Raw genomic sequence first — 16,229 nt, 5'->3', positions numbered from 1 at the left:
CATATGTGCATACACACACCAACACACATATACACACATACAGATGCACACATACAGACACACACCCATAGGCACACATACACGTGTGCACACACATGAGCACAACAGCAACACAAACAACATGGGCCAGAAGCTACCACAGTCAGGCTCCTTGCTTCTGAGCACTCACTTGTTCCAGGTAAATATCCACGCTGCCTGTTGAGGTTGTGCTGATGTAAGCAACTGCCAAGAATGGATGGACAGGGTGCCAGCTGATGTGTGAGGGTGACCCCGCTGCATCTGGGGCTTCTATCTGGTGGTCAAAGTAGAGGGCCATGACGGAACTCAGGCCTGCTCAGCACTGAAACCTGCAGGGAAAAAAAATGACCAAGTCCAATCAGTTTTAAATAAAACAAACAAAATGACTGTACATGGAATGACAAAACGGAAGCATCCCAAAGCCACCATCGGAAGACCATCGGCAACTTGAAAATGCCTTGTGGACTGAGCAGGCAACCTGATGCCAGGAGATCTCCAACAGGGAGAAATGCAGAAGAGAAGCAGTTAGATCCGGAATCACCCAGGCTGTGACAGAAATGAATACAACACATGGCCGTCAAAGAAGGGAAGAAAGAAAAGGCCTGCAGCCTAACTACACACGCAATCCTCAGTCACTTTCATTCCAGTCACAATAAGGACAAGTTCTATTTCTTTTTTTTTTTTTTGAGACGGAGTCTCGCTCTGTCACCCAGGCTGGAGTGCAGTGGTGCGATCTTGGCTCACTGCAAGCTCCGCCTCCCAGGTTCACGCCATTCTCCTGCCTCAGCCTCTCCGAGTAGCTGGGACTACAGGCGCCCGCCACCACGCCTGGCTAATTTTTTGTATTTTTAGTAGAGACGGGGTTTCACTGTGGTCTCGATCTCCTGACCTTGTGATCCGCCCGCCTCGGCCTCCTAAAGTGCTGGGATTACAAGCGTGAGCCACCGCGCCCAGCCCAACAAGTTCTATTTCTGTAGTTGCCTTTTTTTTCCTTTTTAGACCAAGTCTCGCTCTGTCACCCAGGCTGGAGTGCAGTGATGTGATCACGGCTCACTGCAGCCTCAAACTCCTGGGCTCAAGTGATCCTCCCACTTCAGCCTCTCAAGTAGCTGGGACTACAGACATGCACTACCATGCCCAGCTAATTTTTAAATAATTTTTGTAGACACAAGCTTTTACTATGTTGCCCAGGCTGGTCTTGAACTCCTGAGCTCAGGCAATCCTCCTGCCTTGGCCTCCCAAAGTGCTGGGATTACAGCCATGAGCCACCGCTCCCTTTTAAACAACATTTTCAAACAAAATAAAAGCAAACTGCTCCAGAAGAGAGTACTGGTACAGAAAAAAACCAGTACTCAATTTCCAATAAAGCATAAAATCAAAGACTGTCTTCTCCCTCTGAGTCACAGGTGGTAGAAGACAGAAGGCTTCCTCTATCAGAGAGTCAAGAATGCCCAGCCGCAGCAGCTGTGAGAAGTTGAGCTTGATCAATTACGTGAACTTAATCTCTCTCTTTCATTCTTCCTTTCAGATCTGGAAAAGATATATCATCCCTTTTCAGGCAGGTTAGGGTGATAAATGAAGTGACGGTCTGGTTACTGCTCACTTTTTAACACTTCAGTCAATTTGGGGAAGTTAACTGGCAGAGAAGAACATACTTGTAGCCGGGTTTGCCACCATTTAAAATTATTCAGGACGGGCGCGGTGGCTCATGCCTGTAATCCAAGCAATTTGGGAGGCCGAGGCCAGCCTGGGTAAAATGGCGAACGCCACTCCCCTCTACTAAAAATACAAAGTTATCCAGGTGTGATGGTGCATGCCTGTAATCCCAGCTACTCTGGAGCCTAAGACAGGAGAATCTCTTGAACCTGGGAGGCAGAGGTTGCAGTGAGCTGAGATCGTGCCACTGCACTCCAGCCTGGCAACAGAACAACACTCCGTCTCAAAAAAAAAAAAAAAAAAAAAAAGAAACCCAAACAACAAACACTCCAGATCCAAACCTGGGCAATTTAAAATAGCAAAAGAAACCTTTAAATTAAAAAATACATATTTTGGCCAGGCACGGTGGCTCACGCCTGTAATCCCAACACTTTGGGAGGCCGAGGCGGGCGGATAACGAGGTCAGGAGATCGACACCATCCTGGCTAACACGGTGAAACCCCGTCTCTACTAAAAATACAAAAAATTAGCCGGGCGCGGTAGCGGGCGCCTGTTGTCCCAGCTACTCCGGAGGCTGAGGCAGGAGAATGGTGTGAACCCGGGAGGCGGAGCTTGCAGTGAGCCGAGATCGCGCCACTGCACTCCAGCCTGGGCCACAGAGCGAGACTCTGTTTCAAAAAAAAAAAAAAAAAGAGTTTTAACATGTTGCAGCCAGCCAAGGTTACAAATCCTGGGCTATGGGAAATTGGTTGGTACCTAACAAGTTTACTCTGTGAAAATATTTCTCTGAAAAGTGAGTGATACGTTAGGACAACACTTTGTAATAACTATGAAGGCAAACCGTCCTAATTACTTTCTTTCCTGCCTGGGGTTTTTCAAGGTTCCCCCCCTCCCCCGGGCTTTGGGTAAGGGAGCTCTCTCAGGGTTTGATGGCTTTGCCTTTGTCCTGTGCTTCTTGCCCAGTGTCCCCATACAACGTTGCGCTTCTCCGTGGCTGCATTTGGACTTTACCGTAAATGTGAGTTTCACTGCTCACACACTGCCCCCCATATTATCTTCCCCAGAGAGCAGGAGGCACCCAGTATTCCCAGCTCCTTACAACAGTGCCTTGCACAGAACAGGACCTGCGCGGATGAAGCTGTGTATTAGCAAGGAGAGAGATTCTTCCTGTTGTATTAATATAAGAAACGGGTTGCAGGCCTGCCTGAATGAGTTCCATACACAATGCATTAATATAATTGTTCATAGTTCCTTTCAACTGCATCTTAACAAGTTCCCAAAATGAATATTATCAGTATAATTTTAAAAGTTAACACAAGGAGGAGATGGCTGACAATAAAATAGTTATGTACTTGATGACAATCTATAATAGCTTCAGGCCGGAAACAAGTACCCTTCCTTTTCTTGAAACAAAGTCCCAGTCTCTGGAACATAAAACTGGGAAATGTATCAACTTTGGGGAACCGGAGAAAAACTGTATTTATTGTAACCGAAATACTCCTCTCACTTTCAGGCGTCCAGCGTCTCCAGAGCCTCTACAAGTGCCTCCATTAAACCAGTTTTTGGGAAAGAATCTGTTAAGCCATTCAGCTAGGCGGCACGGGGTCACAGGGCTTTGAGTAGCCTTCCTCGGTGACGCTGAGTAGGGAACCCCGGGATGGGGCTCCACGGTGGACTCTCGGGGGCAGGCACTCGGGGCCACCCTACAAAGACTCGCCCTCCAGGCCACAGTCCAGAGCCTCCGGCCTGCGCAGGGTCCTCGCTGCATCCAGCGGACGGAACTGAGAAGCCATGCGCTGGCGGTTTGATGCAACGCGACCCTCAGGGCCGACCCAGCGTGTGACCAAGCATAGAATGTTTTTGTTTTGCATCTCTCGTTTGTCCCGTTTCACCTGGGGGCTGTGATGGTGCCGCCCACCTCCCCACCCCGCCCATTCCAAAGAGACTCTCCCAGCGACCGGAATCAGCCGCGATTCGAGGCCGTGCGGGGGCGACAGCCATGGTCCTACGGGCGACCTGGACCCCGCGCCAAGCCCGCCCCAGCCTCGATGGGACCCGCGAGGGGCCGCGGGGACTCGGCGGCGCCGGGATCGTGGGAGGAGACGGGAGGGTCCCGACGCCCGCCACCGGTCAGATCCTCGGCCCCAAACCCCCGCCTGGCTCCTGAGGACCTGGGTCGGCCGCCCTAGCCCTAAGGCCACTCACCTCTGCCAGGCCGCTGAGCCGTCGCGCGTTGCCGGGACAACGGCGCGCCAAGAACGCGGAAATAGCCGAAGGTGAGAGAGGCTGTCCCGAGGACGCCCGAAGCGCCCCGAGCGGCCGGGAAAAGCCGAAGGTGATCGGGCACGCACGTGCGGCTCCGCGGCCCGAGCGCCGGGGGCCGGGTTATTCCGCTCTACGAGAAGCGGGACGAGCTTTTTCTAGGAGAGAAGGCGGCGCCGGGCCGGCGTCCGGGTCCCCTTTGTATCGAGGGCGCGCTGTCACAGCCCCGATCGACCGCGGCATCCTCCCCTCCCGTGCATCCCGAAGCGGGGCCTTTCCAGCACCGGGCAGTCTCGGCCCAGGCCTTCGCTGGGCTCCGCTTTTCTAGTTTCGGAGTGGAGGGCGTGGGTCAGGCGTTTCTGGGAAAGTCGATGCGCTCGGCAGTGTCCTGAGCTGTTGTTGGGTGACTGTCCTGAGCTGTTGGGTGACTGAGGGCCGGTTCTATCGCCGGGCCCCGGACTCCACAGAGCGGAGCGAGGCAGGGAGCGCCCCCCAGAAAACAGCTGGCGGCCGGGCGCGGGGCTCGCGCTTGGGCTTCCAGCGCTTGGGAGGCCGGGGCGGGCGGATCGTTGGAGCCCAGGAGTTCGAGACCAGCCTGGGCAACATGGCGAGATCCTGTCTCTAAAAAAATCACAAAAATTAGCCGGGCGCGGTGGCGCCTGTAGTCTCGGCTACAGGAGGCTGAGCGAGGACGATCGCCTGAGCCCCGGGAGGCGGAGACTGCAGCCAGCCGAGATCGCGCCACTGCACTCCAGCCTGGGCGACAGAGCGAGTCAAAAAAAAGAAAAGAAAAGAAAAGAAAAAGAAAAAGAAACACTGGAATTTAAGCCGGGCGCGGTGGCTCACGCCTGCAATCCCAGCACTTTGGGAGGCTGAGACGAGCGGATCACTTGAGGTCAGGAGTTCGAGACTAGCTTGGCCAACATGGTGAAACCCCGTATGTACTAAAAACACACAAATTAGCGAGTATGGTGGCGGGCGCCTGTAATTCCAGCTACTCGGGAGGCTGAGGCAGGAGAATCGCTTGAACCCGGGAGGCGGAGCTTGCAGTGAGCCGAGATTGCGCCATTGCACTCCAGCCTGGGCGACAGAGCTAGACTCCGTCTCAAAAAAAAAAAAAAGAAAGAAACACTAGAATTTGAAAAACACCCCTCTGCTTTCTTGCTATGAAGAAGAAAATGACCAAGTGCCCAGCGCCGCTCGGCCACGCTAACGTAGCGCAGAAGCACACACTCCACCCAGGAAAGTGTGCGCGCTACTGCCTCAGACGCGCTTCCACGCTTCTCAGAACTCAGCTTCGCGCCCGATTCCACACTCCGAGCTACCGCGGCGTTTTCTTCTCACGTATCCGTCAATACTACTGCGGCCAATCACAGCACGGGCCCTGGCCTATTGGCTGTCTGTCCACCAATCCAAAGAGACGCACAGTCCGCAAGGTCGCGAGGCTGGCGTCACAACAGTACTGGCGCCGCGGGCTCGCCCCCGACGCCCACCGGGCTGGTACGTGCGAGCGCACCCGCCCAGCGCTAGCCAATGGGAGCGCCGTTTTGGGGAGACGCGCCTGAAGAAACACTGCGGGTGCTCGCCCCCGCTTTCGTCGCCCCGCCCCGCGCGCCCGCGCTCCCCGGCCCCGCCCCCGCGCGCCGTCCGTGCGGTCCCCACCGGCCGCCGTAGCCGGAACTGCTGCTGAGGGCGGCGGGCCGGCTTCGCTAGGCTGAGCGGCGGCAGTATCTGCTTCCGCAGCCCCGTCAGCCGCGCGCCGGCCCGCGGAGGGGACGTGCCGGGGCTAGCGCCGCTCGACCAGTCGCTTCCGAGGCGGACGACCAGCCCGGCGTCGCGGCCTGCCTGTAGCCGGCGCTCGGGGGCCGGGGCTGCCCGGCCCGGCTGGTTCTGCGGGCACCCGGGGAGGCCCCGGGAAGCCAGGCTGCCGCCCGGCGTTGATGAAAAAGGTGACCAAGGCTGGGCGCTGGGGCTGTCATGGCGAGGCCCGGCCGGGGGGTCCTGTCGGGGGCGCGGGAGAGCACGGGGGGGAGGCGTCGTTTCCACAGCGCCGGGTACAGCCAGAACCAGCCTCAGGGCGAGGAGGCTTCTGCGTTCCCATCCCGAGACGCGAGCCGGTGCGGAGCGGGACGGGGCTGGAGGAGACTGCGCCTCCGACAATGATCCAGTCTCGTTGGAGGGTCTCGAGGTTCTCGCGAAAAGGCCATCCCCCTGCTTTTGTTGGCCCTTAGGGTAAAGTCTGGACGGCGTCGGTCCTTTCAGTGGCGAAAAGCGCTTCCCCGTGCTGGGTCGGCGTCTTGAGTGTGGAGCCCGGCGAGCGGGCGAGTTCACTCTGGTGGCCGAGTTTGTTTTGCTTGGGTCCCGGGTGGCCTGCGGGCGGTCCCTGGGCAGCGGGGTCCTCAGCCCGAGACGAGGTCTTTGGGGTTTGGGTTTCTTGAGTAGAAAGAGGCGGGTTGAGGAGGAAGAGTGGGAAGTCCTGCCACGAAATCCCTTAAGTTGGGGTGTTTGTCGTGGGTGGTTTTGTTCTTTGGCAGACTTTTTTAAAACTAGCGTGAACTCAAGAGATTCCCTAGAGCAATTCCGACAGGAGAAAACGGCCACGGATCCTTGTGTGATCTGCATCTCAGAGTGGGGGCATCATTGCGACTTTGAAGCCATTTCCCCATCTCTCGGAAAGAGAGGTCCTCGCCCGCGTCCCTGTATTTCGTGGTTGGTGTTGGTGCCTGGATCGTGTGTTCCTTGGAAGTGGAAATGCCCCCGTTCTCAACAGTTGTGTTGAACGCAGGGTCAGTATCTGCTGAGGAATCTAATCTTCAGCGTTTTTGCTTCCTCACACGTGCCCGTCCCGGACTGTTTCTGGGCTGAAGCTCTTGGTGTGTACCTGATTCTCTGAGTTTATTTTTGAGTGGCTCTGCTTTCTGGGCTGCAGCATTTTTAGTCACTGCACTTTGTTCTTGACATTTTACAGGGCAGTGGGTAGCAAAGTTGATGCAATAATTTTATTAATTGTTGCCAAGAGTTTTAACACCATTGTCTTCTACCGCTTCTTGCACTTGGACCCGGACATAACTGGGCTGTCACTTTCCAGGGTGGTTCCAACCTGTTCCATGCAACAGGCTCCTTTGTTGCAAAAGCATTTTTAACTGGTAAATCCCCGCAGCAGCTCACATTTCCCACCCTGGGAAGAAGATTCCCAGAGACCCGGAGCTGATTATTCTTTATGTGTGTTTTAAAATAAGCAGGCGGGCCGGCGGCATTGGGCCACCATGGAGTTCCCTGTGCAGGCAGGCGAGCCCGCGCTTCTCCCGTCCCGGGGTGGATCCGGCCTCCTCCGCCCTCCTCCGGGGCCAACTCTGGGGGCCGGCGCGCGGGGCAGGTGCGCGGGGCCCGGGAGCCCCGCGCCTTTCGGGGGGCGGGGAGGGGGTGGGACGAGGGGCTAGGGCTGGGGCTGCGGCCCGGCCGGCCAAGGCGGCGCAGGGAGCGAGGCCGGCGCGCAGGGCCAGGCCATGAGCCGCGGCCCCGCCGGGTAGGTGGCTGCGGGCGGGGCGGCGGCCCAGACCCGCAACCGAAAAGACCCGCGCCCGCGCCGGGGCTCCCATAGACCCCGGGGCCGGGGCCGGGGCCGGGGCCGGGGCCGGGCAGGGTCTGCCGAGCTGTCGCGCCCTCCCGCCGCTGCCCCGGGCGTCTGGACGCGGGCCTCGGCCAGGGGGCGTTCGGGGAGGCCCAGGAGGGTCCCGGGCCGGTGGGCAGGGCCGGGGGCGGCGGCGCGGGGGTGGCAGGGGCCGCGGCGGGCTCGGGCGGGCTCGGGCGGGCCGGGCCGAGCCGCCGAGAGGGGATTTGGAACAAACAACGGCGGCCATGTTGAGAGCGCGTCGGGGCCGCTAAACTTCCCGGCCTGCGCCCGCCTCACCGGCCGCCTCCCCTCTCCCGGCCGCAGGATGACAGTGAAGTTGGGCGACGGCGGCAGCGGGGAGGACGGGCTCAAGAAGCTGGGCAAGCGGGCGGCCGATGAGGAGTCCCTGGAAGGAGAAGGGGCCGGCGGCGCAGACGCGGCCGAGGAGAGCAGCGGCACAAAGAGGGACGAGAAGACCCCCCGGGCCGGCGCCGACGGCGTCCCCGCGCCCCCCGGCGCGCCGCAGGCGCCGTCCCCGCCGCAGGGCAGCCCCCAGGACCAGCACCACTTCCTCCGGTCCAGCGTGCGGCCGCAGAGCAAGAGGCCAAGGAAGGACCCTCCGAGCGCTGTGGGGAGCAGCAACGCTGGTGGCTCGGGGCCCCGCGGAAAAGGTAGGGCGGCCAGTCCCCTTGGGAGACCCCAGCCCCTCTCCGGGGTGTGCCGCTGGGGAGAGGAACCCCTCGCCCCAGCCGGGCTCCACCCTAGCTCACCCATCCCGCGGCCTGCACTGAGGCCCTCACTTTGGGTGGCATTTATCGGGCATGTGTCCCCTCTCTCCTTCGAAGAGGCTGCGACTTTCTATATTTAAACTCTTTGAAGAGGCAGTGAGTATCCTTTTTTTTGGGGGAGTCGAAGAGATCCCTTAAAGCTGTTTCCTTTCCAAAGGATCACTGATGGTTTTCTGTGGTTTTCTGTTTCAAACAGCGGACAATAGTTGGGAAAGGGGAAGAGAAAAAAATACCTGCTGTATCTCTTTCCCAGACATCAGGTGGTGGAGATGCACCAAAGGAGCGGGCTTTTGAAACTCTCTGGGGGAAGATGGATAAGAAGCGGAGAAAGGAGCCTTGGGGTCTGACTTGAACTCGTTGACCTCTCCTTCAAGTGCTCCTGGCTTGAGAGTAGGAAAGGCATAGAGACAGGGCCCTTTGAGTTGCGACAGGGGTTTACTTCTGTGCCAAATAAAGGGAAGAGTGGTGAAAACGATTGACACGAACAAGCAACAGCTTGTAGTGTTCGCCCTTGTATTCTGAGGTGATGGAGAATGTTGCTGCTTAGCTGGAGTCTCTGCCAAGATAGTAAGAAAACGGCATGTTAGTTTTGTTCTCCATGTCCCAGTCCTTCATTGTTGTCTGCTTTTATTTCTATTTCAGCCTTGTGCTTTTCCTTACACAGGTGAATGACTCTTTGATTCTTTTTGTTTCCGACCACGTTTGCAGCACTTTGTATAAATAGCAAATATAACATCAGCTTCCAGTGAGTTTCACGTGAAAAAAAAATCTTTCACTTCCTTCCTTGGGAAATGCTCATTTAAAGTTAGTGAACGGTCCTGGTAGTTTTGAAAAGGAAATATGTTAGGAACTAATGGAGAACCTGCTTTGGAGATCTGTGCCAAATGTGTTCCATTGAGCCCACTTCTCCTGCCGCATTCTCAACCAAAGAAGGCTGGCCTCCGGAATCATGGCCTTGCTCATCGGTAAAGAATTCTGATATAAGGATACTTATTTAAATATGTAAATATAAGATAACTTGGCATGTTTCAGAATTTAAAACTTGCCTCGTATGAATTTATTTTGATGTGAAAGTTGCTGATCAATTTGGAAAACATGAGTGGCTTTGCTTGTTACTAGTTTTTTATTGCTAGTTACAGATATGTCTAAGCTCATATAAGCTCCATGGTTCCTTCAAAGGTTTGTTGTTCATGGTTCAGAAGCCCTGGACCTCGAGTCCAGCCGGCGTTCGTCCCCCATGTCCCTGGCCTCCAACCTTGCTCTGCCCCTTCACCCTCTTGGAGATGTTTTTCTGTCGGGTGTCCTCACCTGTGAGGCAAGGAATGAGAGCAGCTGCTTCACCCCCTTGAAGTGCGGCTGCTAAAATGAAATAGTGCATTGGTATGAAAGCACTCTCAGACGTGTACGTGGCTACTTGTATGTATAAGTGAAGTGCTGCTGAGACGTTAGTGATCAGGTCGATTTTTGGCAGTTGGGATGAGGGGAGGCTTGCTTTTGTTTGTATAGTAGAGAGTGGCTTGCTAAGGTGCAGAAGGTTTCCTGAGCTTGCCTCACGCTCAGGTTGCTGGCACTTCTTTCTCTGCTTCTTGTCCCATTGTGTGGCTTGGAGAAGCGTGGGACTTTTCATTATGTTTTAATATTAATAAAATGCAAATTTATTAGAATTTGTGCTCCTCATGACATATCCATTATCCCACTTTAGCAAGCAAATATATCTTTTTTTTTAAGACCGAGTCTCACTCTGTCACCCAGGCTGGAGTGCAGTGGTGTGATGTCAGCTCATTGCAAGCTCCACCTCCTGGGTTCACACCATTCTGTTGCCTCAGCCTCCCAAGTAGCTGGGACTACAGGCGCCCACCACCACGCCCAGCTAATTTTTTTTTTTTTTTTTCATATTTTTAGTTGAGACGGGATTTCACTGTGTTAGCCAGGATGGTCTCAATCTCCTGACCTTGTGATCCACCCGCCTCAGCCTCCCAAAGTGCTGGGATTACAGGTGTGAGCCACCGCGCCTGGCCACAAGCAAATACATCTTTAAGCAAATAATAAGCTAAGCTGTAATGGTGGCTTTTAGGAGAGGAGTAGGAAGTGGGTCTCCTTTGCATCACAGAACTTCTCTGCCACTGTCTGCCTCGGAGCTTCCCGGGAAGGAAGGCTGCTTGTCCGCTGCTCTCTGCTTTCAGGTTCCTCGGTGCCTTGGGAGGCACTTCACTGTGCCCAGGACATCCTCTGACACCAGTCTTTGGAGAGACCTCCGCTCAGTCGTTGCTTCCATTACCCGTCAGAAAAGAAGGCCAGGTGGTGGCAGTTGCCCCGCAACAGTCTTTAGCTCACCTTTGAGAACGATGCTCAGGGGAGAATCCTCTTACATTCCGGGGAAATCTGCATCTGGAGTGGTGAGCATCTGTCAGGGAGGAAACGATCAATACTTCATTTTTCAATTTTTCACTTGGAAATGGTGTAACTTCGATTATGTCTAAGGAATACATAGCTCAATCACTGGCAGTTCCTTTCGTTGATTACTTACTGCCCTGGCCAATTTCAGTCTCAGTGGGCCTGAGCCTCTTACAGTGAATTTGGAAGAAAGGACTTGTGGAGAAAAGGAAAGTCTCCTTGTTTGGCTTTTCTGCATGCGAGTGTGTTTTCTTTCTCGGAAGAAGAGACTCTTTTATTGACTTCAGTGAAAAATGCTTTTTTTTCTAGTACAATTTCAAATTTAAATCTTCTTGCATTGATAAAGGGATGGTAGCTGGGATTTAGTGCCGGTGTGCCAGGCATCTTGCATCTCTGTAATTTTGCTTTTAAATGAGTACAGAACCTGAAGTAGATTAAGTCACATGCTCAACCTAAACAGAAGGTAAGCTGCAGACCAGAAATCCCAAAACAGACATTCTTGCAGCTCTACTACACCACCCACGTGACCCTGGGACGCACTGGAGATTTCGGCTTAGAGCCGCAGAAACCATCTGAAAGACATCGGTCAGGAGACAGAGTCCTGATACCTTTCCCTATTTGGCCAGTTCATGATCCAGCTAGCCCTGGGCAAACTAGTCCATCTTTTGGATAAAATAAACACCTGCCTCAGAATCGCTTGAACCCGGGAGGTGGAGGTTGCTGTGAGCGGAGATTGCGTCATTGCCCTCCAGCCTGGGCAACAAGGGCAAGACTCCGTCTCTAAATAAATGAATAAATATAAAAATAAACACCTGCCTTAAGCCACAAGGTATTTAACAGGCACCTGGTGTTTCTGCCATGAAAAATGCATGCAGCTTCAAGATTACAGGACTGCAGGAGGAAGCTGCACAGGCTGGCGGGGTGGGGGGGGCCTACCTGTGGGGTGAGTAGAAGTCCAGGAATGCTGGTGCTCTGCTGGGGCAGATGGGATGAGAGAACACTGGGGGTGGGGACAGAGAGCCTCTGCTTATTTTGGTCCCCCTCACTCACCCCGAAGAACTTCACTTCCATCAAGGATGGGGAAATGCACCATCTCCAGAATAGGGTTATGTAGTCTGAAGTGACAGTCGTTTGTGTGTAGGAATCGGTAAATGACTGTGCACAATTCACTCTTTATATTTTGTATAATCTGTGGACTGTTTGTAGTTCCTAGATGTTTCAAAAAGATGTCTCATAAAAGATTGTACCTGTAGTCCCAGCTACTCAGGAGGCTGAGGTGGGAGGATCACCTGAGGCTGCTAGTAGGAGGCTGCAGTGAGCTGTGGACATTGCACTCCAGCCTGGGTGACACAGCAAGACCCTGTTTCAAAAACAAAACAAATCTAAAAAAAGATAAAGTAGATAAGGCAAAATTTGAACATTGGTTTGAAGGCTGAGCTGCTTTTCAAATACCTGTATACTTTTAGTATTAAAACTAGTTTCTGTGGTGTCTGTTGTGAAGTTGTCTAATGAGGTAGACTTTTGGGTTTTCATTTTTGTGTCTTATTTTGGCTTATGTAAGGATATAACAGGGAGATGATTCCAGATAGCAAAGTCAGAAATGTGAAAATTAACATCGTATAAAGTGGTGTATAGAAGCTCTTTGTCACAAAAGTAACAACAGTGGGGTTTTGTTTTTTGTTTTTGTTTTGTTTTTGAGACGGAGTCTCATTCTGTTGCCTGGGCTTGAGTGCAGTGGTGCGATCTCAACTCACTGCAATCTTTGCCTCCCAGGTTCAAGCAATTCTCCTGTCTCAGCCTCCTGAGGAGCTGGGACTACAGGCGCACGCTGCTACACCGGCTAATTTTTTTTATTTTAGTAGAGATGGGGTTTCACCATGTGGCCTAGGCTGGTCTCGAACTCCTGAGCTCAGGTGATCCGCCTGCCTCGGCCTCCCAAAGTGCTAGGATTTCTGCGCCCGGCACAACAGCGTTTTTAACACTAAAGAACCACGTGAGAAACGCTGAAAAAAGGAGACATTTCCAGGAGTTTGTAGTTTAGTTGGGATATCTTGCAGTACCTACAGGATACAATTAGAAAATCTGCTGGTGTTTGATGAAGAGGGCATACGCTTTTGTACAAACAGTGGAATTCTAGTTGTGTTTCTCTCAAATATTTGTAGGCGGGGAAAGGGAGAATCTTCAAGAGAGACAGCGCTGGTCAGAGCATGCAGGAGGACGCTGAGCCTTGCAGGCACTGAGGGTGGGAGTCCCGGCAGAGAAGGGGCCAGTATGAGTGACTCCCAGAGGGTGTCGTGGAGACCATTAGGTTTCAGGTCAGCTTCAGAACCTGGAAGAGGACGTCTCAGAGTCTGGCGACCCTGACCAGGGCTCTTGCAGGCACGCCCGGAGTGTGGACCGGATCTTTAGATTGATGGGACGATGCGAGGTCAGGAGGGGTCCCCGTTTGCTCACTGACTGCCTGTCGTATAGGATGGAGCGACAGCACTGCACCTGCATGACGGTGGGGCTGGGTAGGGGAGGCTCAGGACTCATCTGAGGTGATACCTCGCCTGCGACTTGGCTTGCTTGAAGGATCCCCCCATGTGACCTTGGAGGTGGTGTCCACAAAGCCCTCAACCACAACTCCGGCTCCAAGACCAGAGCTGCCGGCACCAGCATCTGATGAGATGTCCTGTGTTAGGAGACGTCCGGAATATGCCTCAGGAGACTTGGAGGTGGACGCGTTGGACCTCTCAGTTTCTGCGCCATCCTTGGCCTCCTGGGAAGGGTCCCTTCTCTCTTATGCTGCAGACGTAGGCCATGAGGACGTTTCCCTGTGCTGGGGTTGGGGCACGGTCAAGTCTGGACATGCACTTCCACGAGCAGGTGTCGTCAGTGCCTTTCTAGCTGAGAACGAGTGAAGCATGGGGGAGATGGGTGTGTTCACTGCAGTCCTCTCACCTCCAGACCAGACACTGACTCCCTCGCAGTGAGTTGGTCTTCTGTCACTCTTGATTTTACTATTCCTAACCCTCGGAAGGAAGTTCACCAAACCGCAGAAAGAGTGCTCGAGGACAGTGAATTGATGTTAGAGACGATGACAGGGTGTCCCTGGGCTTCTGCATCTGACCTCTGACGTCCAGAGACGGACGTCTTCCAAAGGCCCAGATCTGGCTGTCTATTAGCCGCGTGCCTTTGGGCGAGTCATTTAACTTCTCACCTTTCCCAGGCTGAGGGAGGGACTTTGAGGTTGGTGTCCTCCACCATGACCCTGATCCTCCAGCTCTGTGACAGGACAGTGTGGGCTGCTTGGCTTTCAGAGATGTTCTGACGGCACGGCACGGGAAACGCCTGGGTTTGGAGTGAGAAGGTTGCGTGGTTCTTGCTGCCTGGTGACTTTGGGGCTTTTAAAGCCTCAGTTTCCCGCATGTCATTTTTTTTTTTACATGACATAATGCTATTAATAACTTCTGAAAGTTTCCCCATTTCTAAAATGGAGATAACTACCCATTGCGAGAAGCAGGGCATTTGAATGCATTTTAAAGGTGCCATTTAAATACAGGTTCTGTTACTTCCAGGCCTGCTGGGCACTGAGCAGCTGTGTGGCTTTGTGGGTGACCTACTCGGCCCGTGCCTCAGCTTCCCCAGTTGAAAGATATGGATACTTTTTCTTCTTAAGGTGATATGAAGGGATGCAGGTGGTGGCATTCCAGGCCAACCCAGGACATGGATGGGGAAGAGGACGTGTTGCAAAGAGTAGGTGGTAGGGCCTATCTGGAGCTAGGTAGAGGGGCCAGCAGCTGGGAGGGTGTGCTGGGGCCACATGGCTGTGCCCTCACTGCACTCTCTGCACAGCAGGCTGCACGGCAGGTGCTAGGGGTTTGGGAGACCCGAGAAGAGGCTGTTGAAATTGTCTTACTTGGGCGGCACAGAGCTGGCTTGGGAAACACACAGTGCAGATGGGAAGGGGAAAGCAGGTGGCAGTGTGGCCTCTGGAGAACTGTGGCACTGACTCAGGGTAAGCAGGAAGGCCGGTTCCATTTGGGAGGACCTGGGTCCCAGCAGCCTGGGGTGCACTGTCTGGGGCTGCCGAGGGGCAGAGGGAGCTTGGGGAGGCCCTTTATCTAGGCTCCGTGGGACCCTGTGCTGTCACTGAGCACTTGCCGTGTGTGAGGCCTGGGACCAGGCTTGGATGTGGGGAAGTTCCACACGGTTCTTGCTTTCAAAGAGCGAACTGTTGGCGATCCTGCTTTTGCACCCCACTTCCCTGCAGGCTTCTCGATGGTTCTCCTCATTGTGCAGACCATGCTCAGCCTCTGTGGTCTCAGCAGCAGTCACAGATGGACCTGGCTTTGGCCTGCTTTTCACTGGGTGTCCTGCACCCAGACAAGCCCACCTAGTTTTGTTTACATCATCTTATCTTTCCGTCTCTTGCCTTTCTCCTCCCATTTTTCTTGTTGCTTCTCTGTCTTCCCCTTCAATCATCACCTTTTTCATCTGAATTTCTCTGAGCCGAGTCAGGTGGCCTTGCCCAGGCTGTCATCATTGTATTCTACCAGGTGTCTCTGGTCCCACTTTCTATTTTCATTTCACTTGAGCTGTACTCAGTGAGCCGAGGTCAAGCAGGGAAGCCTCTTCTGCATCTGAAATTTTAGGGGTGAACCAGAGGCCACCTTCAGTTTCTGCTCTGAAGTTTGTGATTCTTTTTTAAAAAGCATTCCAAGTTTAGGCCGGGCACAGTGGCCCACGCCTGTAACCCTAGCACTTTGGGAGGCTGAGGCGGGCGGATTGTCTGAGGTCAGGAGCTTGTGACCAGCCTGAGCAACACGGTGAAACCCCGTCTCTACTAAAGTACAAAAAAATTAGCCAGGTGTGGTGGTGTGCGCCCATAATCCCAGCTACTTGAGAGGCTAAGGTGCCAGAATTGACTACCCGGGAGGCAGAGGTTGCAGTAAGCCAAGATTGCACCACTGCACTCCAGCTTGGGTATTAGAGCAAGACTCCTTATACAGCAACAACCAAAAAAGCATTCCAAGTCTAGAGTAATGGGCACCAAATATTAGAAAACGTTACTTGGGGCGATTTGCTTTCTTGTCTGTTTTTTGGGGTTTTTTGTCTGTTTTGTTTTGTAGAGACAAGGTCTCCCTGTGTGGCCCAGGCTGGTCTTGAACTCATGGGCTCAAGCAGTCTTCCTGCCTCAGCCACCCACGTAGCTGGGACTACAGGTGTGTGCCACCATGCCTGGCAGTCTCCCTTTTTTTTTTTTTTTTGAGACAGTCTCTCACTCCGTCACCCAGGCTGGAGTGCACTCGTTAGATCTCGGCTCACTGCAACCCGGTTTCAAGTGATTCTTCTGTCTTAGCATCTGGAGTAGCTGAGACTACAGGTGCACGCCACCACACAGGGCTAATTTTGTATATTTAGTAGAGACAGGGTTTCACCACATTGGCCAGGCTGATCTCGAATTCCTGACCTCAAGAGATCCGCCTGCCTCAGCCTCCCAAAGTAGCTGGGAT

The 16,229-nt window shown here is 53.8% G+C and overlaps 2 protein-coding genes across 10 annotated transcripts in view; one reads left to right on the top strand and one right to left on the bottom strand.

The window, feature by feature from the left end:
* Positions 1 to 4,074, bottom strand: part of IFT140 (intraflagellar transport 140) — a 99,239-nt gene extending 95,165 nt beyond the window's left edge. Inside the window, exons 1-3 of one of the 2 annotated variants that reach the window (XM_030797798.1) lie at positions 3,880 to 3,913; positions 1,423 to 1,548; positions 170 to 347 (exon numbers count right to left, since the gene is read on the bottom strand). In XM_030797798.1, coding sequence (XP_030653658.1) covers positions 170 to 316 — 147 coding nt within the window. In that variant the 5' untranslated portion in view covers positions 317 to 347; positions 1,423 to 1,548; positions 3,880 to 3,913. Of the gene's footprint in view, positions 1 to 169; positions 348 to 1,422; positions 1,549 to 3,879 lie in introns of both variants that reach the window. The other variant, XM_030797797.1, reaches the window with a different exon arrangement.
* A 1,515-nt stretch (positions 4,075 to 5,589) lies between these two features.
* The window catches only part of CRAMP1 (cramped chromatin regulator homolog 1), a 67,218-nt gene continuing 56,578 nt past the window's right edge, over positions 5,590 to 16,229 (top strand). For 6 of the 8 annotated variants that reach the window (XM_030798342.1, XM_030798338.1, XM_030798336.1 and 3 more), the window contains exons 1-2: positions 7,410 to 7,462; positions 7,874 to 8,220. In XM_030798342.1, the coding sequence (XP_030654202.1) occupies positions 7,443 to 7,462; positions 7,874 to 8,220 (367 nt within the window). In that variant the 5' untranslated portion in view covers positions 7,410 to 7,442. Of the gene's footprint in view, positions 5,886 to 7,409; positions 7,463 to 7,873; positions 8,221 to 16,229 lie in introns of those variants that run through there. The other 2 variants (XM_030798341.1, XM_030798340.1) reach the window with 2 other exon arrangements.

This window comes from Nomascus leucogenys, chromosome 18 (genome assembly GCF_006542625.1).
Source record: "Nomascus leucogenys isolate Asia chromosome 18, Asia_NLE_v1, whole genome shotgun sequence".
Lineage (NCBI taxonomy): Eukaryota > Metazoa > Chordata > Mammalia > Primates > Hylobatidae > Nomascus > Nomascus leucogenys.
The sequence above is the reverse complement of the archived record's forward strand: the minus strand, read 5'-3'. Positions and strand labels throughout refer to the sequence as shown.